The sequence below is a fragment of the Barbus barbus genome (genome assembly GCF_936440315.1).
Source record: "Barbus barbus genome assembly, chromosome: 2".
NCBI lineage: Eukaryota > Metazoa > Chordata > Actinopteri > Cypriniformes > Cyprinidae > Barbus > Barbus barbus.
Window position 1 is genome coordinate 16,072,028 of NC_136730.1, and position 16,836 is coordinate 16,088,863.

A 16,836-nucleotide genomic window follows, 5' to 3' on the forward strand; every position below is an offset into this window, starting at 1 on the left:
TAATTAAACACACCTGATCCAACTAATCAAGTCCTTCAGGCTTATTTGAAAACTACATGCTTTGTGTGTTTGAGCAGGGTTGGAATAAAACTCTGCAGGGCTGTGGCCCTCCAGGAACTGAGTTTAACACCCCTGGGTAACGGGAAACTTGTGAAGCTAGTGTTGGGTTCAGTACAAGTAAAAAAAAAAAAAAAAAAAAAATGCAAAAGGACAGTTTCAATAAGAGTGTAAGCAATTAGTGTGTGGGAAAATTGCTTCCTAACCCTTTTTTGTGCCAACTTTAATTGGCGCCATTAAAGCACAATACCATAAACATAAAAAAATGCTTATTTACACATCTTTACAACTCAATACACAAATTGAACAGAATTAATGTAAGTGCATTTGTAAAAATACTGGTAAATTCTTTACATTTCCGTTTTTAAATCCTCCAGAAATTGTCCCCATTCAATATCATTGCATATTCCTCACTGTAACCTTCATTTCTGCTTTGATCGAGCTTAATTTGTACTGAACTTGCACTATTCCTGTACCCTAAGTAATTGCATGTGATGTTTGTTGTTCATAAAAGAATTTTTATTTTTTTTTTCAAATAGATTTTTTTTATTGACCTTACTCTCAAAGTTCCCACTGCAAGCAACCTTTAAACTCCAGAGTAGCCCTAATCAATTAAAAACTTCCAGTACAATTCAACAATACTCTGATACATACAACTAGGTTTATAGTAGCTCTTCGTGGGCATTCGAATGTCAGAAAAATAAATGTGCAAAACAAAAGCGTACAGACATCCAATCCACTGTGCTGGAAAATAAAATATCCACAACATATGAAAAAGATATCTTCAATAACAAAAAGAAATCAAACACAATTATATCAAACAGCAAAGTATGCATTAAATGTATTATGCTTACAAAATCAGCCGATTCCATACTAGTTAAAACCGCAGTACACAAACGCAGGTAATCACTGACTGGGCAGGAGGTACTGTTTGTTTAAGTCTCTGGTGCTAGGTCAGTTTTCCACACAGTCACGCAGGAAAAACCATATGACTGTTCTATGGCACATTGTTATGGTCGAGGGGCATCTGTGGAGAATCGTGGGGTGGGCTGTTGTGTCCTGGAGGCAGTGGCTGGTTTTCTTGAGGTATATTTTGGTGTTCCTGGCCTAGATCCTGCTGATTTTGGGGTACATAATGTTGTTGTTGTTCTAGAGGGATATCTTGGTGTCCTGGGGGCAGAGGCTGATGCTCAGGGGCCACAGGAGGCTGATCATGTCCTAGTGACTCAGGGATAGCATTCCCTTCCACTGTTTAAGAGATTTAGAGTATTTTGTATCATTGCCAAGAATAACAGGTTACGTTTAAATGTAATGTCTAAAACTCCAGTGCATTTGCCAAAAATATTACATTGAAATGTTTTACATTTAAGTATATTTACCAAGAATGTTGCTTTTAAAATAAGGTGTTAGATTTAAATGTTAAAAATGTAAGTATTTTTGTCAGGAATGTCACTATTAAAATACATGTTTAAATTTTTTTAAATTGTTTTTAAATTGAAATGGTTAAAATTCAAGTATGTTTTAGCATAATGGTGTGGCTATTTTTAATATTATTTATTTATTCAAGTTTTTTTTGTGCTTTAACAACATGTAGCCACAACATTGGAAGCCATGTTAACCCACTCTATACAATAACTGATATAATGTTTCTTTAACCGTCTTCACAATACTGTTAGTGTTAACCTAGAATAACATGTCAGTGGATCTCACATTTAAAATCCAGTGTAAGAATAGCTAGCCAGTGTCACTTTCACATGTATCTGGTTATATGTCTGAAGTGAAAGTATTACTTACATTGCATCTCAGGTGGAGGTGGAACATTCTGTGTTTTTAACTGCTCCATATGCTCCACAGCCTTATAAGGAAGATGCACAGAACAGGTTTTTTTTTCATTTACTTGTTTTAAACGACTCTTCTTGTTTTGTTTTATTCAATGTAATTATGAGACAAATCAGTTCAGTCACCTGCTGCAGTTCTATTTTCTGAGCATTGAGCTGCTCCTGCTGTCGCTCCAGGTCCTCTCTCTGCTTCTGAAGGTCAACTGCTTTCAGATTTAAGTCTTCCTCTTGCCTGGCCAACTGCTCCTCAAACTCTCTCATCTCTTCTTCAGTATATGCCTGGTTCTGTTCTAGAGTCTGGGGTCATCCAAGATAATAATTAAGTTGTCCCTTATTAATTAAAGGACTAAGCTATTAGGCAATCATCCAACATGAACACATGAATTAAGCAATGGTGTAAATATATGTTAAGCATGTGACCATACTCACTTCCCAGCTGTCTGGTTCAAGAAACTCTTTTTTCTTTGTGGCAACCAGAAACTCATCTAAGGACACCAATCTGTCTTTGTTGGAGTCAACCTGTAAAGGTCAGAAGATCAGATTTAGAAAAATGATTCCCCCCCACCGTGGGATTTGTCAATCTTCCTGAAGTTGCCAAGTCGTACAAAGAGAATTGGCCCATTATTATGATCATGATTTAACCTCGTTCATGACATGTTCTCTCATTCGCAGCCTCTCCTCCTCCATTTCAATCATGTCATCCTCTTCATTAGTTGGATCATAGATCTTCTCCAGCTGAACAAAATTGTCACAATAGAAGCCATTTCATTCATAGCAGAGCATGTTATAACTACAATCACTATATATGTTTTATTTTTATTCTGTGGTGAATTATGCAGCTGTTATAATTACACCGCGTGTAATTACCTCTTTCGTGAACAGGGCTTCCAGCTCTTGTTCATCAAAGAAGCCATCTCCGTTTGTGTCTGCAATAAAAAAAGAGCAATATTAAGCATGTAATTTTAACATTCTCATATCCAGGATTCATCTAAGTTGTCAAAGATATTTTACCATGCAGACTGAAGAATGTTTTGGGGTCAAAGTCTTCAGGGTCAAGGCCATCAGCCTCTTCCCACACTTCTTTGAGCTGATCCTTGCTACCCTACATAACAGAACATCCAAAAAAACATGAGCATATCCTCAGTTAAATCACAAACATTAAGATAAGTTAAGACTTACAGGGTGATTGACTTTAGGGTGATCAGCATGTTTCTTCTTCATCTCCTCATAGTGCTCCTCTTCTTTCTTCCTGCCCTCCTTATCTAATGTCTTCAGGTGTTCCTGTCTCTCATGCTCTTTCATCATCTCATACCTTTTAAATTCTTCATGCCGTTCCTTGTCGTAGTTCTCCAGATCTTTTGTAGCCTATATTGCAAGATCATAAATATGACTGAAATATAACTGCTAGACATGTTTTCATCTCCAGTTATCTTATGAATATGAAAAGAAGGAAAATGAAGGCCATGAGATGTTTCTTGGATCTTGGATTTAAAACAAAGAGTATTACATGATGTTCTTTTTAAGTGCATATAGAAGATTTCAGAAATCCTTGAGAGTGTATTTGTAGGATGCAGTTCAAAAATATGTTCAACCAGTACACATTAATGCTTTATTTTTAGTGTTATTGAAGTTATATTAGTCCCTCTTTCATAGAAAAACTGAAAATATGTTTTCAATTGTAATTTCTAGGCCTGGAAATGTCATTGAAATTTCTTTAGTGTATTTTTCTAAATCACCTATCTATATTCTTTAAAACTTTATCTACTAAGTCATGGAAATGTATTATTATTATTATAATACAGTATATTTGCCTCATTTTTATGCAATAAGAAGTGTATTCTAACGGCTAAATATATTTTATACTTAAGGGAACAATCAAGCATTCAAAGTGACAGCCACAGAATCAAATTAAATATGATGGAAGCTGGGTAACTAAATAATGATGTACCGATTTGATGAGTCTGTCCAGATCCTCAACCTCAAATGTGTGGGGGTTCATGTGGTTCAGATATTCAAACTGTTTGAGTAATGCCTGGTGATCTACTGCAATATCTGATAAACATGAGAGAGAAAAGTGTTCAGAGGAACTGTTCACTGTTCTGAAGACCCATTTGGGTTTTATGGTCTGTTGTTCATTTATTAATATGCAGTTACACCTATGTAGGATAAATACCACAAGCATTTATTCAACTGTAATTATTTGTACAGCCATTCTTACCATTCCCTCCTTCAATATCTTGCTTGGCTTTGATCAGGGTTCTCAGACGGCTGACCTCTTGCCTTTTAAGTTCATCCAGCTTGGTTCTCACATGGTGGCTGACAAAGTCAAGCTCTTTAGCCAACTTCCCTTGCTGAAATCAGCAGGAGCAAAACAGATTAGCTCTGTGTGACCTTTGTACTGTACAACACAACACAAATAAAGCCATGCTGTTTCTTACCTTTATATCTTCCATGTCTGTGTTGTGAAGCTTTTCTCTAAAATGTTGATCTTTTTCAAGGAAATCAATAACTTCCCTGAGATAGCGGTCATAATGTAGTCCAGTGTCCTACAAATTTAAATAATATGTATTGAATACAGTAGTGTGATTTTTTCTTTGAAAGCAAATGTTTTCAGAATCGTGAGCTTGTTGCCACAGAAATAACCACGCATATTTATGCATCCTCACACTCCAATGCTACTTAATATAACTTGCTGCCAAAGCTTGTTATGTAATTAGCTGATCAAATATATCTTACCACACTCGGGGGAGGCTCTTTGACTGTTTCCTCTGGGAGCTTCACCCTAGTTTTATCTATGCTTATTGGCACTGCCTTGGCCCAGGACATCACACTCGCCAACACAAGGCAGCTGATGAGGAGCCCCTTTAAATAGGACATCTGGAAAAATCAGCACACATATAGATGAAACATTAGATGGGGATGACAGCTCTATCATATTAGATAGCGAGACTGGTTATGTTGCAAACCCTAGTGAGCTGACTACCATTTTTGGGAATCACGCGCGAATCTGAAGTTTCGAATCGATTTTTCTTCGTCATCACAATTCGTCGATTAGGTTTCTAGGTAGGCAGCCCAGTAGGGCTTGAGACACCGCCAATGATTGGCAGATCAGCTCTCCAATAAACTCGTTACTAAGGATAAACAACATTAACAGGCAGTTAGCGGGTCACTATATTAAAGTGACGCTCAAAATATACATGGTTTTGTATATTTCGCATTACAGAAATGTTCTTCGAAAGGGTGGCTCATCTCGGTACATAAGAGGCTAATTTCATTAGCTTTTATTTGACAGTGAAGTCTATGCCAGACGTTACAGCGAAAGTCGCTGGACATTTTATTAGGGAAAAGTTGATGCTTTATTTACGTTGAGGCATTTTGCAATTAAATAATGGCACTTACGGTGTCAGATTGGTTTCTATCGAGCTATCTCGGGTGTTTTCTGCTTGCTTTCATTACCGCTGGCTTCCTGACTGTCCGCTATCTTGGACTGATGCAGAACAGCTAGCAAGCTAACAGAGCAGAGCAGCAGGAGGAGACCGAGAGCTCGTCCACGTAGATCAAGTACAGCGCTTGACTTGCATATTGGGGTTTAGTGATATTGTTTCTTATGACACCGATAGGCGGCTTCCTGAAGGGGGCGCGTGGGGGCTCAGAAACCGAATCCTCCGCTCAGTCGCAGACGGGTTTCATGATCTTTTCTTTCTTTTAAACCATTTCACTTGAAGTATGATAGATTCAAATTGTTCTTATAATGGTTAGTACATTTCATGTGAACAGAATATTTTCCGAGTAATATCTATAAAAAATAATTTAAAATATTTTTTTATTCATCACAAACGCCTGTGATTGGTATATATTGGTATATGATAACAATGAGCGTGTGTTTGAATAATAATAGATGTTTGGATAATAATTAAAACCCATATAATGATAAGAAGAAGCTTAAATAGATAATAAGTTGAAAACCAACACACTGAAGAGTTTTAAATAGGATAATTATTATTTATCAGGGCCGCTAAGCTCCGCCCATTGCATAACTCCGATGCTACTGTTCTATAGCATGCTTTTTACAGCCTATGGCTTACACCAGTAGGGCTTTTCTTATAGCGCCAACAGCCGGTGGATATGAAAAGAATACTGTATTTTTTTATCAAACGACAAAGCACAACACGTATAACAGGATGACATAAATAAACTAAATGATGAAAAATGCAAAAAAAAAAAAAAACAAACAAAAAAGACGATATAAGCAAGAACCCATTACATTACATTATGGACACAATTACAATAGAATTTTATGGCAACGAACCGTTCTAGATCAAACCCAGAATGTTTATTCAAAATTAAGGAGAGAAGAGACTTCGTATAAAATATAATTTCTGAATTTAAAAATTATGTAATTTAAATGTATTTTATGTAAAATGTAATGAACTTATCTGCATTTATTGATAATAGAAATAGATGGCAGAAAACAAAATGGGATTTTTTTTTTAAAATAATAATATAAAAATACCACATTTAACGTATTAAACTAACGTCTGAAAGAAGAGAGAGAAAAAAGAAAAGCAAAGGAAAAAGACTTAAAAGATCCTGAAATCAACAGACAGGAAGTGATATTTGACATCACTTCCGCCTCAATTCTTCACTTCCTCTCGGCCTAGGCTCGGTCTTTCTCTTTCCTCGATCTCGAAACCGCCATCATGGGTCGTATGCACGCTCCTGGGTAAACGTTTATTTTACGCTAAAAACACATTCTATAGGCCACACTACCAACCCAAAATACGGTTAAGACTTTATAGCATAGGCTGAGTCTGGAATATGTACTCCATTGGAGCTAGAAAAGAGTTTTTGAGAAGTACATTGAGTCCTCGTTCTGTTCCCCTGTGTAGCGTGATGGCAGCACATGTAGAATGAGGCGCTGCAGGGTGGACACATGTAGGATCTTTACACACTGATTCAGTTCACATTAACAGTTTATCTGGTGGTTCTGGTATCATGTGGCTTAATTTAACATAACCTTCGTTTGTGTGTCAGATGTGTTCGGCGGTTAGTTAGAGCTGATCAGACCACCTCCTAAATGGCTTTTATGCATTCATCAGAAATTTTAAGTCAAACTTTAATTTCAACTTCACTTTAGATTTAGGATACCATCCTGTTCACTTACCTATGCTTTATATATGACCTGTTGTCAGTTAACATGTTTACAGTGTGGCTTCCTGAAGGATAAGGGAAATTGTTTAGAATTTGTAATTTACGGTTTCATTATTGTAAATGTCTTTAACTGTTATGCTTTATTTTTTTAGCAAGGGTTTGTCCCAGTCGGCGCTGCCCTATAGACGAAGTGTCCCCACAGTAAGTCCACTGATTCTGATTTATATTGAACAATAACGCCAATCTAAATTTTCAAGGCTGTTTAAATATTTAAATTTCTTTGTATTTTAGTGGCTCAAGCTGACATCCGATGATGTTAAAGAGCAAATCTTCAAACTGGCCAAGAAGGGTCTGACTCCCTCACAGATTGGTAAATTCTTATTGATATTAAATTAATTTTACCAAGTGCAGTCAGGTCCATTGTATAACATTAATTTCACAAGATTTTTATAGCGCATTTTTGTACACCGGGAACATGCAAAGACAAGTTTGAAATCAATTAAGAACATAAATGAACAATTACTAATACAAATAAAATGTAATTAGTAAAATGGTTACAGCAGAGGCACATCTGACATTTGTAAGCTGCTTTCCTGTAGAAGAGAATGTTTCTATGTTGTTGTTTTTTTTTATCTATAGGCTCGGTGCTTATAGATCCTTAAATCTTTTATTCTATCATGTGTTTTAGTATTTGTGTATTAGATGTATTGTCTGTCTGCACAACTTCATTATGGAACTAATGTCACCTGCTATTTTCTCATTAGGTGTGATCCTGAGGGATTCCCATGGTGTTGCTCAGGTGCGTTTTGTCGCTGGCAACAAGATCCTTAGGATCCTGAAGTCCAAAGGTCTGGCCCCTGACCTGCCTGAGGATCTCTACCACCTCATCAAGAAGGCTGTCGCTGTGAGGAAGCACTTGGAAAGGAACAGAAAGGTAATAACATGGTCATTCATATTAGATCATGTACTTGCATCTTTACAATGCAGATGATAATTTTTGAAGATTTATGGAAAAATCGGTCCAATGTGTTTCAGCTGTTTTGTCTCATTATCACTTGTGTTCTTGCAGGACAAGGATGCTAAGTTCCGCCTGATTCTGGTTGAGAGCAGGATCCACAGGCTTGCCCGCTACTACAAGACCAAGAGAGTACTTGCCCCCAACTGGAAGTAGTGAGTGTTTGATTGACTTGTTTTACGACATTACAAGAAATTCCTTCGCTGATATGTAGTGCACATTTCATTGTCCCATTCTTCCCTTGTAAGAACTGAGATATTTCTGTTGTGCTAGATAAACCCTGGAGGTAAATTAGCAGTTTGGCTTTATTGTGCCAGCACTGCCAGTCCCCTTCACACAAACAACTGCTTTATCTTTCAAAAATGTGTTTTCCTGAATTTGATATATTTGTTTGTTTTCATCCACAGCGAATCCTCCACAGCTTCTGCACTGGTGGCATAAATTTGCAGTTTTTGGACAAATAAAAATATTTGGATCAATTCAAGTGTTATTTCTGTCAGACTGATTTTCTTTACTTCAGTTGGGGATAGAACTGTTGCATTATAATACAGCGGTTACTTATGTCTGTATTCTGTCATGTAAACGTCTCCTTCAGAATCCATCATAACTGAATATTCACTTTGCTTTTTTCAAACGGAGTTCCTTTATTATGGTTGATACGCTTGTAAAGATTTGTAAATCTTTTGAGTGTTATTTTTTTCTGTTTCAAAGTTCATTTTACAGACATTAAAAGTGCCGTGGCTAGCATTTTGTAGTGCATTATGCTTCTGTATTATTAACAGTGTAAGAACGTTGAGATTAAATTAGTTAAAATTATTGCTCAAATGAAAAGGGGCATGTTGATATATTAGCTATTGTCTCATGTACATTAAGCTCAATGAATGCCCAAAGATCTAATTACATGTCTGACACTCAGACTAAAATATATGCAATTATTTGTTAGAAAAAAATAAACTCAAATGCTTGTACACTTGTACTGGCTCATGAGAAGCTACTGTTTTAAGGAGTATGTGCATGGTTCCGTAAGTGAGTAAACGTTTGCTAGCTGACTCACTGTGTCATTAGTATTTAAGGAAATGCCAATTATTCTAAGGAAATTATTCAATTCGATAAAAAGACTGGATTAAGACTTCATACAGAGAAAGACTAGAGGGGGAAATCTCGATTCTTGAGACGGGGGTAGCTGCAGCCTGGAGCAATGGGCGTGCTGAAATGAGGCGTTCCGAAAGGTGAATCAGTACAACAAAATCTGCCCCTAACCCTACCCCCACACCCTGACAGACAGCTTTGTCGACCAATCATTAAGACCTTTCTCCACGCCCTAACCTTTCGCCACGCCCATTGCTCAAGCCTGCAGTTCTCCCTACTTTGCAAGGTGCTGTATGTTGATGCACTGTCGATCTTGTCCACTAGAGGTCAGTGCTCACTCAACATTTGAAATGTGTGCTTGTGGTAACCTAAAAAAATTATTTCCAAATTTGTATTTTCTGCATTAATCGATGCCGTAGAAAAGAATCTATTAAAAAATAGTCACCTGGTCTACAGGGTATTTTTTAATAAGCAAACCAAATCGACATTAATTAAATATGTGAAAATATGTCCTGTTTAAGGATGTTTAGTCAGCCTTTCATAGCCGACACCTTTTACATCCTTTAAAAACTTGATTTGTATCTTTGTTCAATTAATGGAGTCTGGCTTTTATACAAAAAGCCTTTAAATCATCGCTTTAAGCAGTTTCTGAAAAGCTTTGGCGGTCTATTATGAACAGCACCATAACTCGTTTTCAGTTTGATTAAAACTCATTTAGTACTAACAGAGGTCACATTACTGAGATTAGGGTTTTTAAACTGTGAAATTAAATAACATACACTTTCCACAAACTAGCTCCTACAAACTGCTTTCATCGTAGATATGTACATAATGTCATATGCACTAACACTGTTAAGCACGCACTTGTATTTGCAAATATAACTGGAGAGATCAAGAAGACGTTTTGAGAGTCTCCTACTGCAGATCACTTTATTCTGCATGCAGCGATTTAACTGCAGTTGCCTCTGTATGAACCTCTCCTAAGAGAGAAAAGTAACACTGAGTCACCTTGCAGCATAGTGAGCTGCTGGCAGTGGTGAGGAAACCATCAGCAGTACAATACTGCAGAGCTGCGCAGGACTGCACCCCTTTACTAAAGGTGTGCGACTGCGAGGGACAGACAGAGTAGACGGAAGACCTTTTAAGTGGTATTGCAGAAAGCCCCTAATTCAAACAAGCTTATTAGCCGGACATGTGCTGTGCTCTGTTGGAGGCATATGGTGTTTTATTCAGGCGGACTAGGGCCACAACACGGAACGCGGTCAGGTCCCACGGTGCTGGTGTGCCCAGGGTTACAGTTCTGTCAGTCACATTACTCCCAAATCAACTCAACCACCTCTAAGAAGTGTCAGTCAAAGCCAAGGAACTCGGCTGTGTAAAACTGCTGACACAATATCAAATTGCCCTGATGTCATGTTTTGTTTCATTTTTACATGAACAAGAGTTTTAAGGGTCTTAGAATATGAATGCCAATGTCTTCTTTCGAAATAACCTAGCCTATTATTTATGTATTACAATAGTGGGAGAAATGCTTGTAGCTGAATGCTTTATTATTAAGATCAGTAAAATAATTGAAATGATTTGTCAGAAAATAAACTGAAATAAACCCACAGCAGCTGCCTTTGTAGCAAATATCACTGCAGCCACAAGCATCTTTTTCCATTGTGTTTTGTCAATGTCTCTTCTGTTGGAGTTTAAGTCATCCTTAGGGGGAAATGTTGCATCAAACCAACAAAAGGCTTGCCGATGAAAGTTCCCCCAACTCCAAAGGGATTCTGTGCTAAAATATTTATACAGCTCTCAAGTGTTTGATGTAGATACACATGGAGTCAAATGGCTGTTCTTGGCAAGAACAGAGTGTAGCCTAAATCAGGGATACAAGGGATAATTCCTGTTTTGTTCAAGGCAAATGGTTCACCAAATTCCCATTAATCTATGCCTTTATCCCAGCCAGTTTATATGATATGGTAACCATGATTTGATGATGAAGTCAGATATGTTCCTGGATCAACATTCCTGTTGGTCCTATAACAACATTCTTTTTTTTAAGAGCTGCATTTATTTGATTAAAAAACTGTAAAAACTGTAATATTGTGAAATATTATTACATTTTGAAAGAATTGTTTTCTATTTTAATATATTTTAGAATGTAATTTATTCCTGTGATGACAGGCTTCAGTGTCACGTGACCTTTCATAAATCATTCTAACATGCTGATTTGATCATCATCATTGAAAACATTTGTGCTGCTTCATATATTTTGTGACAACTCATTTTTATACAAATGCTCTAGCACCAGGAAAAAGTGTTTTCATGACAAAATCATGAAAAATCATGAAATCAAAATCCACACATCTGAATATGAAGTGATGTTTATTGTATTTTCAAATGCAACACACTACTCTGTCAGGATGTTAATCTTATGATGACAATTAATTTATTAATAGTGAATACATATGAAACGTAATTTATTATACTGTCACATCTTTGCCACTAATACAGTCCTTGTCATGAAATTTATGGATATGATGAGGAGACAGGGCAAGTCCAGTTTGGCGCATTATTGTAATGTCATGGTTGAGATGGCTTATTCTCAGTGCAGCCAAAGGCGGTCATAAGTGATGGAGCTGATAGATTGAAACCCTCAGCTGTCATTTTTATTCACCCTGGTACACATATAAACAAGAACAAACATCATGACCTTCCGTAACTGCTGCCTAGACGGAATGACCTTTAGAGGTGCACTTCTGATTTTTTTCTATTACTCATGTTGGAAGCCTAATAATGGCTAATTGAGAATAGTGTATTTCTACAGTGTCATTAGTAATAAAACACATTTACTTTTACATGGCTTTTTTTGGTCTTATTTCCAGAATACAGTCATGAATTTCCCAGTTCCCATAGCACAATAACCACTAATAGCAGTTGTGAAATATCCCCACCTGTTTGAACTGCACTCTGACTCTACATAATGCCATTATTAATCACTTTAGTTTGTTTCTCATTCCCTTCTCTATATACAGAGCCCTCAATAAGTATTGGAACAGTAAAGACAAAATTGCTCTGTTGGCTGTGGAGTCAAGACATTTGCAAATATGATTAAAAGATGAATATGAGACAAAACTAGAGAATGTCACATTTTATTATTAGCCGTTTCAACACATACATGTTTTACCAAATAAAAAGGACAGCACTTTTAGAGTTCATCCCTCTCATTGATGTGAGCATAAGTATTGGGACAGTTGAACATAAGGCAGATATAAAAGATTAAAAGCTAATATTTAGTTGCAGATGCAATATGAAGCACTTCCCAATGAATCTGGTGGCATTTTCTTGAAAATTGGTTGGCAAGATGGTTTTGTACCCTTCCAAATTCATTCTGTTACTGTCATCATACATTAAGTCATCAGTAAAGTTGAGAGGGCCTGTTCCAGAGGCAGCCATGCATGCCCATGCCATGACACCACCACCTCCACTGTGCTTTACAGATGAGGCTGTATGCTTGGGATCATTTGCAGTTCCCTGTTTTTCTCCACATTTTTGCTTTCCCATCACTTAGATAAAGGTTCATCTTTGTCTCATCGGTCCATAAACACAGTTCCAAAACTCTTCTGGCTCACCTTTGTGCTTTTTTGCAAACTCTAATCCTGCCTTTCTATTTTTGGTGCTGGTCAGAGGTTTGCATCTTGCTGTGTAGCATCTGTAATTCTGTGTCAAGTCGTGGCCTAATGGTTAGAGAGTAGGACTTGTAATCCAAAGGTTGCGGGTTCGAGTCCCCGGCCGGCAGGAATTGTAGGTGGGGGGAGTGAATCTCCAGCGCTCTCTCCACCCTCAATACCACGACTGAGGTGCCCTTGAGCAAGGCACCGAACCCCCAACTGCTCCCCGGGCACTGCAGCATAAAATGGCTGCCCACTGCTCCGGGTGTATGTTCACGGGGTGTGTGTGTTCACTGCTGTGTGTGTGCATGTTGGATGGGTTAAATGCACGAGTATGGGTCACCATACTTGGCTGAATGTCACTTCACTCACATATTTTAGGGTTCATTTTCACAGTGATGGTGAAATCGCTGGTGGTTTCCAAACTCTTGATTTCTCCATGCCCTTTGTTTTTGCTAGAGCTCTAATTGACTTCCTCTTTTCTTTTAGCATCCAAATTGCTTGCTTTTCTCTCAAAGTCAGCTCCCTCATCTTCATCCAGGTTTGTGTGTGTCATCATCGAATGCAAGATTCAGAATACAGAAGTATTGGATATAACTGATACGACACATTCCCTGCTTTTAATATCTGAAGAATGAATGCAACGGGACTCAACTGATCACTTAGAAAGAGCTATGAGGCAACTGTTCCAATACGTCTGCTCACATCAGATAGAGGGATGAAACTCTAAAAGTGCTGAACTTCTTAGCTGGTAAAACATCTATGTGTTGAATCACCCAATAATAAAATGTGACATTCTGTAGTTTTGTCTCATATTAATCTTTTAATCATATTTGTATATGTCTTGACTCCACAGCCAACAGAGCAATTTTGTCTTTACTATTCCAATACTTTTGGAGGGCACTGTATATATTTACCAAATTGTTGAAGACATTTTATTTGCAGAAAGATGCAATTGACCTTGTTTATACACATATTTTCACATACTTATCCAGAAAAGGAGGTATTTTACAGTATAAGGTCAACCATCAACTGTCAGCCAGACTACAGACTGTAGGTGGTTATAAATAGCATGGCCTAGTGGAAGGATAATCAGCTGTTGTTGCAGTTGGATTGTTTCTTTTGTTGTGACTCTGCCCTGCCTTAGTGAGAAGTTTGACCGGGTGTGTTCCTGCGGTTATGATCAAGAATGTTTTGGGAGAGTCTTTAGGTATGAGTTTTGTGTCAGATTTCTCATACAGTAGGCTACTGACGTATAGGCACATTTGCTTTCGTGAGGAAGTGCATTCTTGTCCAAATATTAGCTCAAGCTCATGTGTCCATTTAACAGCAAATCTTTTGGATAGCCTTTAGTTAATATTAAATCAGATAACCAGTTATGTTAAGGCCATCTCTGTCTAAATTTGATTTATTTATTAGGTACATTTAAGTATAAAAATATGTACCTAATGAATGAAAACTTTTTGAATTACTATAAACATTTGAGTTAATATATTTATTTCAATATCTTTATGGGTGCTCTGAAATATAAAATTATAGACACAGTTAGTGTAGACACTTTTTAAAGTGGCTCTTGCATATGATCAACTACCACTGAGCATTAATTAAATATTAATAACATACCTGGGTAGCTAAATAATAATATTCCTGTCTAGGTAGCTATATTTAAAGGTAAGCAAATTACCTAATATTTTCTTCTTAGACCAGCTGCCCACGCGCACGCAGATCACGAAAAGTGGCGCGAACAGAGTGACGCAAAAGTGTAAACAAAGCAACTTCACGCTGTTTTTGTCAGCAGGGAGCTTACAAGACTTTCTCAGCATGTCTAGTACTCAAGAAAAATGTTTATTCCGCAAAATATGTTTTTCTCAGTCGGATATTTTTGGCTGAGAAACACGTAGGAGAAACGTTAGGTTTACAGTCAGGTTTAACCTGACTAAAATAAGCACTCACTTCGTAATATTGTCATTTAAATCATTAGCCACCGTTCGCCTACATGTTACCTGCAAAAAAGATCAAATATGTGAAGACCGTTGTCATGACCGCAACACAACAACAAATGTCCAATGAAGTCTGGCTTTAATACAAATCTTACAAGGTAAAAACAAGTATCCAGCTGTTTCAGAATGCGTGTGTGACCTGCGGGAATATTAATCTGTCCATGGGTTCAAAATGTAACTCGATCTGCATTAAGTTACTCTCTTACAGAATTGGCTTTGCTTTAATAAAAGGTAGAATTTCGTCGGCGACATCTGTGCACTCCCAGCATCAACATCCCGCCTGATTAATGATGCCCTCTTTCTTTTCTGTCGGCTTATAACTGGGACAAACACTTTCTCCAAGTTTGGCCTGCCCCTTTAACAGCAGTGCAGCCCTAGTGGACTGTCCGATTCCCTGGAAACTCTGCGGCGCAGCTCTCACTTTAAACCGGGATCATGGCGGCTCCGCTCGGGCGGGACACACTACCTGAGCACTGGTCCTACGGAGTGTGTAGGGATGGCAGGGTCTTTTTCATCAAGTAAGCAGCCTGTGAAGGGTTTAATCACAGTCGTTGCATTTTATCGTGATCCTGGTGAATCCGCATCTTTTCCGACGGGTCTCGTAACAGGTGTTTCTGTTTTCCAGCGACAAAACTCGCAGCACTACTTGGCTCCATCCCCGCACTGGTGAACCTGTCAACTCAGGACACATGATTCGATCAGGTACGGTAATAAACTATGCTTTCTAGTCTAAACTTTGCACCATTAGTCGGATACTGCGGTATAAGTGTGTTTAAAGTGAACAGTGGAAAGACCTCCTCTGCATAATTGATGGTTGGCTACTTTCTGTTTCATTAAAAACTTAATGGAGTTTTGAACAAATATTTCTCTCCCCTCAGATTTACCGCGGGGATGGGAAGAGGGCTTCACCGAGGAAGGCGCCAGCTACTTTATAAAGTAAGCGATGGTAAATTTCTGGTTTTGTCCTTGTGAGACCGCGAGGATGCGAGTGCAACTGCAAAGCCCTCCCCAACGAGCGCTCACTCACTCCCGCCTCTCGCAGTGATCAGTGTCCGCTGTCTGCTCGTACCTTCACGATTCAAGAAAAGACAGATAACTGAATCCAGTCAGAGGTTTGACTGAATGCTTACTGGCGATTTGCTCTTCAGTGTAGATTATGTGAGGCAATGACATCGGGGAAATGATTTCCAGCTATCAGCCTGTTTGTCCAGTTAACTGTCTGGTAGTTTATCCAGTGATCCATCTGACTGTCATTTATTTATACATAGGCTAAGTGTGGCCATCATTTTATATATATTCACATCCATTCATATGTCTGTCTATCTATCTATTCATCCATCCAGATCTTTTCACATTTCTGGATTTCTCAGAAGCAGAAGCTATCATTGATTGGTAAATTTCTGTAACAAATATGATATTTGCATTCTGATTTGCTCCACACACACACACACACACACACACACACACACACACACACACACACACACACACACACACACACACACACATTTCCACAAATAAAATATAGAGTGACTGATTATGGCACTTAGAGACAAAGATTTTAAATTTATTGTCACTCCCTCAGATGTTAGCATTCTCCCAGCAGTTAACTATTTTTTTTGTAATTTAATGCCAAGGTAAAATAATACAAAGCATATTTAGAAATGTTCATTATTCTTAAAAAAAAAAAAAAATGCTAGTTTGTCTATGTCTATCTCTCTGTTGGTACATCCAGTAATCAGTGAATCCATCTATTCGTCAACATCCATCTCCACCATGTCCAGCAGGTGAGGAGACTCATGGGCAGATAGTGAGCAGCAGAAGTGAGATGAAGTAGACTGTGGCAGGAAGAGAAGTACTGCTTAGGGAGCTGCCTGGAAAAAAATTAGCTGCTAGGGACATTTTCAATGACAGTGGCTGGCAGAACTAAGAGAGGATGCAATCCCATAAAATTGGTGCGAATAAGCGTGAGAGTATTGGAGTGCTGCAGGACTGTGGTCAGTGCTGCTGTATAGCACGTTGCCTGT

The 16,836-nt window shown here is 38.0% G+C and overlaps 3 protein-coding genes across 5 annotated transcripts in view; 2 read left to right on the forward strand and 1 right to left on the reverse strand.

Annotated features, from left to right (window-relative positions):
• Window positions 1-271: 271 nt before the first annotated feature.
• Window positions 272-5,621, reverse strand: LOC306887922 (nucleobindin-2-like). 2 transcript variants are annotated; one of them, XM_079445967.1, is made up of 13 exons: window positions 5,295-5,621; window positions 4,632-4,772; window positions 4,334-4,441; window positions 4,114-4,246; window positions 3,844-3,947; window positions 3,075-3,260; window positions 2,907-2,997; window positions 2,763-2,821; window positions 2,538-2,630; window positions 2,325-2,414; window positions 2,022-2,192; window positions 1,852-1,912; window positions 272-1,305 (listed from the first exon to the last, which is right to left on the reverse strand). In XM_079445967.1, exons 2-13 carry the CDS (start codon window positions 4,770-4,772, stop codon window positions 1,055-1,057), a joined length of 1,488 nt encoding a protein of 495 aa, XP_079302093.1. In that variant the 5' UTR covers window positions 5,295-5,621; the 3' UTR covers window positions 272-1,054. The 2 variants fall into 2 exon arrangements, with proteins under 2 accessions (XP_079302093.1, XP_079302092.1); XM_079445966.1 differs by lacking the exon at window positions 5,295-5,621 and adding an exon at window positions 4,879-5,026 and having other exon boundaries at window positions 581-1,305.
• A 941-nt stretch (window positions 5,622-6,562) lies between these two features.
• Window positions 6,563-8,808, forward strand: LOC306887942 (small ribosomal subunit protein uS15-like). Its single transcript, XM_079446000.1, has 6 exons — window positions 6,563-6,618; window positions 7,199-7,247; window positions 7,338-7,416; window positions 7,811-7,980; window positions 8,116-8,216; window positions 8,469-8,808. The coding sequence occupies exons 1-6, from the start codon at window positions 6,596-6,598 to the stop codon at window positions 8,500-8,502; spliced, it is 456 nt and encodes a 151-aa protein (XP_079302126.1). The 5' UTR covers window positions 6,563-6,595; the 3' UTR covers window positions 8,503-8,808.
• Window positions 8,809-14,549: 5,741 nt separating this feature from the next.
• LOC306877896 (pleckstrin homology domain-containing family A member 7-like) overlaps window positions 14,550-16,836 on the forward strand; it is a 106,752-nt gene continuing 104,465 nt past the window's right edge. For both annotated transcript variants that reach the window (XM_079429917.1, XM_079429915.1), the window contains exons 1-4: window positions 14,550-14,907; window positions 15,153-15,327; window positions 15,435-15,511; window positions 15,688-15,745. In XM_079429917.1, the coding sequence (XP_079286043.1) occupies window positions 15,245-15,327; window positions 15,435-15,511; window positions 15,688-15,745 (218 nt within the window). In that variant the 5' untranslated portion in view covers window positions 14,550-14,907; window positions 15,153-15,244. The remainder of the gene's footprint in view (window positions 14,908-15,152; window positions 15,328-15,434; window positions 15,512-15,687; window positions 15,746-16,836) is intronic.

Coding starts and splice junctions, on each gene's coding strand:
- LOC306887922 (XM_079445966.1), bottom strand. Junction 4,442..4,631: donor AAGAGCCTCCCCCGAGTGTG/GTAAGATATATT, acceptor TTAAATTTGTAG/GACACTGGACTACATTATGA. Junction 2,822..2,906: donor AACATTCTTCAGTCTGCATG/GTAAAATATCTT, acceptor TTTTTATTGCAG/ACACAAACGGAGATGGCTTC.
- LOC306887942 (XM_079446000.1), top strand. CDS start 6,596: ATGGGTCGTATGCACGCTCCTGG. Junction 7,981..8,115: donor ACTTGGAAAGGAACAGAAAG/GTAATAACATGG, acceptor GTGTTCTTGCAG/GACAAGGATGCTAAGTTCCG. Junction 8,217..8,468: donor CTTGCCCCCAACTGGAAGTA/GTGAGTGTTTGA, acceptor TTTCATCCACAG/CGAATCCTCCACAGCTTCTG.